General features: G+C 40.9%; 1 protein-coding gene across 4 annotated transcripts in view; it reads right to left on the bottom strand.

The window, feature by feature from the left end:
* Window positions 1-7,580, bottom strand: part of LOC102773724 (chromosome unknown open reading frame, human C1orf162) — a 16,832-nt gene that overhangs the window by 1,409 nt on the left and 7,843 nt on the right. The window contains exons 1-3 of one of the 4 annotated variants that reach the window (XM_015563431.1): window positions 6,494-6,987; window positions 3,795-3,872; window positions 3,026-3,083 (exon numbers count right to left, since the gene is read on the bottom strand). In XM_015563431.1, coding sequence (XP_015418917.1) covers window positions 3,026-3,083; window positions 3,795-3,831 — 95 coding nt within the window. In that variant the 5' untranslated portion in view covers window positions 3,832-3,872; window positions 6,494-6,987. Of the gene's footprint in view, window positions 1-3,025; window positions 3,084-3,794; window positions 4,542-6,493; window positions 6,988-7,580 lie in introns of those variants that run through there. The other 3 variants (XM_015563432.1, XM_015563430.1, XM_006763004.2) reach the window with 3 other exon arrangements.

The following is a 7,580-nucleotide window of genomic DNA, read 5'->3' as shown; positions in this document are numbered from 1 at the left end:
TTCTAAAACTATTCCAAAAAACTGAAGAGGAGGAGAAGCTCCCAAACTCATTTTATAAGGCCACCATTACCCTGGTGCCAAAACCAGGCAAAGACACTTCCCCCACCGCCCCCCCACACACACACACAAAAAAAAAAAGGAAACTATACTATAGGCCATGAACACAGATGTAAAAATCCTCAACAAAATATTAGTAAACCGAATTCAGCAATACATTGAAGAGGTCATATATTATGGTCAAGTGGGATTTATTCCTGGGATGCAAGGCTGGTTCAATATACACAAATTAATTAATGTGACACACCACAGAAACAAAATGAAAAAAAAATCATACGATTGCATCAGATAGATGCAGAAAAAGCATTGGACAAAATCCAACATCCATTTATGATAAATACTCTTAGCAAAGTGAGGATAGAGGGAACATACTTCAACATCATAAAGGCCATATATGACAAACCCACAACTAACATCATACTCCATGGAGAAAGCTAAAAGCTTTTTCTCTAAGATCAGAAACAAGACAAGAACATCCACTTTCATCAGTTTCATTTAACACAGCATTGGAAGTCCTAGCCACAACAATCAGACAAGAAAAAGAAATAAAAGGCATCTGAATTGGAAAGGAAGAAGTAAAAGTGTCTTTTATTTGCAGATGACATACTATACATATAGAGAACCCTAAAAAGTCCACCCAAAAGCTATTAGAATAAATGAACTCAGTAAATAGCAGGATACAAAATTAATAACGAGAAATTGGCTGCATTTTTAATATATCAATAACAAACTATCAGAAAGAGAAATTAAGAAAACAATCCCATTTACAATTGCATCAACAAGAATGAAATACCTAGGAATAACTTCAACCAAGGAGGCAAAAGACCTGTACCCAAAAACTATAAGACATTGAAGCAAGCAACTGAAGAAAGGCTATATATACTGTACTTGTGGACAGGAAGCATTAGCATTGTTAAAATGCCCATGCTATCTAAAGCAATCTACGGATTTTAATGCAATCTCTATAAAACTATCAGCAGCATTTTCACATAACTAGAACAAATAATCCTAAAATTTATATGGAACCATAAAAGACCCTGAATAGCCAAAGCCATCTTGAGAAAGAAGAGCAAAATTAGAGGTATCACACTAATATCAAACTATACCACAAGGTTATAGTAATTAAAACAGCATGATACTAGCATCAAAAGAGACACACAGATCAATGGAGCAGAATAGAGTACCCAGAAATAAGCCCATGCCTGTTAGGATGAACTACCCCTAATCTCTCCTACTTGGACATGTTTTCTGAAATATGTATTATTATAAGCCTTTCCCCATAGCTTGGGGCAGATGGCTGGTGCCTGCAGAAGCAAGATAAGAAGTCCTCTCCCTCCTACTGACCTGTGCACTCTCCTCCCTTGACCAACTCTTGCCCTCCCCACTGCTTGACCAACTTGTGCACCCACATCCTGACCCTATTTTTGCATACTTCTACCATACATAAGAGAACATAACCACCCCCTTAGGGCTGACACTGACACACTGGTCTCAGCCAGCTGTGAGAGAACGTAATAAAATTTCTTAAACCCTCGCAACATCTTTGGCCCGGCTCCTTTCAGTGCGGACCAAACAATGCCTGTGTTGTCAATTAACCTCTGACAAAGGAGGAAAGAATATACGGTTGGGTAAAGACAATCTCTTCAATAAACAGTGTTAGGAAAACTGGACAGACACATGCAAAAGAATGAAACTGGACCACCATATACAATAATAAACAAAAAATGGAGTAAATACTTAAAAGTAAGATCTGAAATCATAAAACTCCTAAAAAGAAAACATAGGCAATAAACTCTCTGACATTGCTCTTGGTAATAATACCTTTTTGGATGTCTCTTCTTGGGCAAGGGAAACAGCAACAACAGCAAAACCAGACACGTCAAACTAAAAAGTTTTTGCACAGTGAAGGAAACCATCAAAAGTAAAAGCAAAAAGACAACCTTCTGAATGGAAGAAGATATTTGCCAATGATACATTCAATAATATCCAAAATATATAAGCAACTCATATAACAACACCAAGAAAATAAACCGATAAAAAATGGGCAGAGGACCTGAGTAGACATTTCTCCAAAGAGGACATACAGATGGCCAACAGACATGAAAGTATATTCAACATCAGGGAAATGCAAATTAAAACCACATTGATGCCCAAACCGGTTTGGCTCAGTGAATAGAGCGTCGGCCTGCGGACTGAGTGGTCCCAGGTTCGATTCCGGTCAAGGGCATGTGCCTGGCAGCTGATCGATGTTTCTCTCTCATTGATGTTTCTGACTCTCTATCTCTCTCCCTTCCTCTCTGTAAAAGGTCAATAAAATATATTAAAAAACAAAGAAACAAAAACCACACAGAGGTATCACCTCACACCTGTCAGAATGGCTATCATCAATAAATCAACAAATAAGTGTTGGCGAGGATGTGGAGAAAAGGGAACTCATGCACTGTTGGTGGGGTTGTAAACTGGTGCAGCCATATGTAAAACAGTATGGAGGTTCCTAAAGAAATGAAATAAATCAAACAGGGAACAGAAAATACCATATGATTTCCCTTATATGTGGAATCTAAAAAGCAAAATAAAACAAAAACAACTCATAGATACAGAGAAAAAATCGACAGTTACAGGATGGGAGGGGGGATTGACAGGATATGTTGTAAGTTATACACATGTCGAATCATTATGTTGTCCACCTAAAACTAACAGAATATGCTATATCAACTGTAATTTTAAAAAATGTTCATAGGTGGCCCACATAATAAATTCTATTTATAAACTTAAAGGATTCACGGATCTCTTGAGGCTTGGGGGGGGGGGTCCCTAGGAAAGAGGATAAAAAATGGGCTTAGTTTTTCTATTGTCTCTGGCCCCTTCTCCTCAGATGTCCCCTCCCAAGCCCATAACGCAAAGCTGTCAACACAAAATCAAGCGCCATGTAGTATAAGAGGAAGTGGGTGGGAGAATGCTCACTTACTCGGAAGGGCAGGGTGCAGGGGTAATTCTTGGAGCTGTTGTGGTGTGGATTCCTTTGTCAATGAGAGAACATGAAGGGGGTTAATGTATCTGCCACTGATCCTCACCTAGGCTGACATGCCCCCAGGTGCCCCGCCCTACCCAAGTAACCCGTGGAGATTAATGACAGGGGCTACAACTCCGCAAATGGAGAGAACTTCCTGCCTTAGGTCCTGAGTACTTTAACATGGAAATTAGAATCAGAACTTAAAAAACCATCAGCTACACAAATGAAAGAAAAGCCCAGCGTATGTCCCTTAGATAAACCCATAGCTCCCTTTATAAACAAAAACACCGTCTGTGTTTCCCAGATTTAAGCAGAGAATCCCAGAACTAGTGTTTCCCAAGGTCCTTGGGAATCTGACCTTGGCACCCACTGCCTTTTGTTTTTTTCGTTTGTTTGCAGTGAAGCCAAAGGCAGCCACGGGGAGTTTTCCCAATCCCTACACCACAAATAGGGGTGGGTAGTGAGGGAAGTCAACTAGATTCCCACAAACTACCCAGCTGGTCTAATCCCAAGCAGAGAGACACCCTGTACTCAAATCCAGAGGATCAGACAGTTCTCTCCGGTTCCCCGTCTCACTCTCCCGGTATGACTGCATCATGGTGAATTCTGATCCTTCCAACCTCAGAAACGTTGTCCCATTACAGCCCTCCAAGCGCACCTTCCAATTATTCCAGTTCACTTAACCAGGCAGTGAGGCAGGTAACGGTTTCTGTCCTGAACTTACCAGTGTTGGGATCGTTTTTGGATTGATTTCCTCCCATTCTGTCTTCCCCCGAAATGAAGAAGGAACCTCTGAGAGAGCCTGGAAAGGAGAGGCAGTGGACGGGTCAACCGGGACCTCGACATAGGAGCAGTATCAAGGAGAGGCAGGTCGTGACGAGTGTTCTAGTGAGGTCAGTGGTCACAGACTTTATGTGGTGTGGTTGCCACAGCTCTGCAGTCCGTCCTCAGCTTTGCAGGTCCAGGAATTTGATCATATCAGGGCACCTAGAATTGACTGGTTACACAAGAACTTCCACCAACCAAATCAGAGGAGACTGACGTATAAACTGAAATAAGGAGCATGTTGGTATAACGAGCAGCACTGTATCAGAACACGTAAAAAAGCCAATAAAAACCATAATTTTGCTTGGTAAGCATTGAATTGAAGTAGGACGGGAGATGAAAGGATATTTTGAACTGAGTATCATCTAGGTCTGATGCATCTGCCTTCCTCTCCCATGGCAGTATTGAGTGAACTTTTACAAATTTTTGTTGCTGGAGGTCCTTCCTCTAGGTTCTATCAGACACTTCTGTTCACATATTGTCCTTTCGAGTGAAAACATTCTCACCTAGGCTATGGTTCTATTTGTTATATATCAAGCTTTCTTTATTTTCCCTCTACTTTTTATGTATTTGTACCAAAAAGTATAAAGCACCAAAAAGCAGAAGTCATCTAAACTCTTACTACCCATAGTTTAATATTTTAGGGTATTTCCTTTGTTTTGTATTTCCATAAATTCTAAATATAGTTTTTCACTTTTTTCCAGTTTTATTGAGATATAATTGAAATATCATTGTATTAGTTTAAGGTATACCAATTAATGATTTGATATACATATATATTACAAAATGATTACAATGAGTTTAGTTAACATCCATCATCTCACAGTTACACTTTTATGATAAAAATGTTTAAGATCTACTCTCTTAGCAATTTTAAAATGTGCAATACAGTATTATTAACTACTAGAGGTCTGGTGCACAAGGTTTGTGTACTTGGGGCAGGGGCGAAGGGTTGGTCCCTCAGCCTGGTCTATGCCCCCTCACAGTCCAGGAGCCCTTGGGGGGATATCCGACTGAGGGCTTTGGCCCGCTCCCTGGACATCCTTAGCACTGCCATGGAGGCAGGAGAGGCTCCTGCCACCACTGCTGCGCTCACCAGCCGTAAGCCTGGCTCCTGCATTGTGTCTGCCCACTAGTGGTCAGTGTGCATCATAGCAACTGGTTGTTCCACCATTTGGTCAATTTGCATATTAGCCTTTTATTATTTAAGATAATCACCATGCTGTTCCCAGATCTTATTTATCTTATAACTGGAAGTCTGTACCTTTGACCATCTTCACCAGTTTTCCCCACACCCGCTTCTGTCTCTGGCATCTGTTCTCTGTGTCTGAGTTTGATTTTTAAAGTTCCCACTATAAGTGAGATCAGAGTGTTTGCCATGTATGTTTTAAAAGGCTAGTTGAGATATTTCTTCATATATCCTTTAAAAAAACACCCACAAACTAAGCTTTTTATCATAGACATTCTCCCATGCCACTACAAACTTTCTCTAAGTATTTTTCATTGTGATAGATCTTTCTGTTAGAGCTGTGTATTATAGCTTGTTTAACCAGTTCCCTACTTATTATTTACATGTTATTATTTTCTAATAAAACAGTTCTAGGAGGCCACAATTTTATTTCATATTTAAGTAAACCCATGCTAAGTATTTTTGGCTTTGGTATATCTATTGTGTTTTAAGGTAATTTAGACAACAAATGCCACTAGTTATTTGTTCAGCTCTCAAAAGTGCATCGATTTCCAAGGTCTGGGGCATGGGGGAGGGTTGGAAGCAGGACCTCACTGCCAGGGACGAGTAGCAACAGCAACATTCTACCAAGTACCTTACAATCCGACCAGATGTTTTTAGATCGTGCATGTAGAACAGTGAGAAAGGCCACAGGGAAACTGGGTGAGAGAACTTGGAGCTGGGAGAACCGGACGCTTTCCACAAACAGCAGAATCAGCAGTAGAAACTACCTTCCTAGCATTTTTTTGTTCCTGTTTTCATTAAAGGTCAATGATGTTCTTTGTCAAGCACGATAAAATTTAGATAGCATTTTAAATATGTTGAAATACATGTTTATGCTAAGTAAACAGAGTATGAACTAATCCTATGAACTTATATTAGACCTTACCCTGGGAAAGGAAGAGAAGAGCATGGCAAGTTTCTATACAATCTTAACCTTTACATCAGTGGTTCTGAATCTGCAACTGCCCCAAAGAAATGTTACCATAGCCACCTGGACAAAAAGATGGGCCATCCGACCCTGAAAGACCAAACATCACACAAAACCACAGAGCCACAGCCACTTACAGATCCAGGTTGAGAAAAGAAACAAACACATGTCCCTTTAAAAACACTCACATACTCACAGAAGCATGAATGAAAATAGAAACGATGCCATACATACCTTTTCACATTTTGTCAGGCACCAGAATCTTCCAGATTGCCATTAAATTAACCAACTCAATGCAGACATTCAAATATAACCCTTCCCCCACCAAATAAAGTTGGAAAGAAAAAGAAATGATAGAAACCATTAACAATGAGAGGACATTTTTCTTTGGTGAGCAATTATTCTGTATAAAATAAAAATTTGGGATAAACGCATTTACCTTGAAAGGAAAAGTCCAGTCACGAAATGCCCCGTCTAAAACTGAACTTTTGCTTCCGTGGCTACTCCTATTTTTTCAGAAATGACGAAATAATGACTGCCACTGTCAAGCTTGGTCTTGCAAATCAACTAAACCTGAGGACAGACTTCCTCTTTGAGGCCAACACTGTATTTTTTATCCCATAAGCAGAAAACTACTTTTGTATCTTTGGACACTTGAATGTCAGAGCACAAGGGATAAGACAAGTTTATTTCTAATTAAGGACACATGGAGCAACCACATGGCGGATACTATGGGGGGGTCACAGCAGTATGACATGACCACTGTCAGCAAGCATCTCACTGTGTCATTTATTCTAACCAATAAAAGAAACTGAGCTATCATGTTAGAGTTAAGTACCCCCTGTGCAGACTGTGTTAAGAGTATGGAGAGCCCTTCAAAGACAAGGCAAATCATTTATAAACATCCATTCATAAAACAGCATCAATAAATATACTCAGAGGAGAAACCAAGATGGCAGCATAGGTAAACACCGGAGATTGCTGCCTCGCACAACCACTTCAAAAATACAACTAAAAGACGGAACGGACATCATCCAGAACCACAGGAAGGCTGGCTGAGTGGAAATTCTACAACTAGAAGGAAAGAGAAAAGCATACCGAGACTCAGAGGAGGTGTGGTGCAGAAGTAAAATACAAAGGTGTGAAGGTGCATGCAGAGAGGGCTGGCGGCTGAGGTCACGATTGTCTTTTTCAATTGGGAGGGAGTCTCAGGCTCTGAGCTCCAGTTCCGGGGGAGTCTCTGGGGACCCAGGCTCATACGGGACTGTCTGGCATCGGTAGGAACTCGAGGGCAGCTTTCTCTAGGAGGCACAAGCAGCGATTGCCGGGGCCTCTGAGGACAGGACTGAGAGTAGCCATACTGCTTGCTCCGCCCGCCCAGTTGATCCCCTGGGGCTCTGCCTCGCCCAAGCCGTACATGGAGGCTTTTGCATATGAAAGGCCCGGCCCTTTGTAATCTGAAAATTACTTAACAAACTGTAGCTGCCCAAGGCCCCAGGGCAACTTGCATTGCTTTACAGCTGGCT

This window comes from Myotis davidii, unplaced genomic scaffold, assembly GCF_000327345.1.
Source record: "Myotis davidii unplaced genomic scaffold, ASM32734v1 scaffold217, whole genome shotgun sequence".
NCBI lineage: Eukaryota > Metazoa > Chordata > Mammalia > Chiroptera > Vespertilionidae > Myotis > Myotis davidii.
The sequence above is the reverse complement of the archived record's forward strand: the minus strand, read 5'-3'. Positions and strand labels throughout refer to the sequence as shown.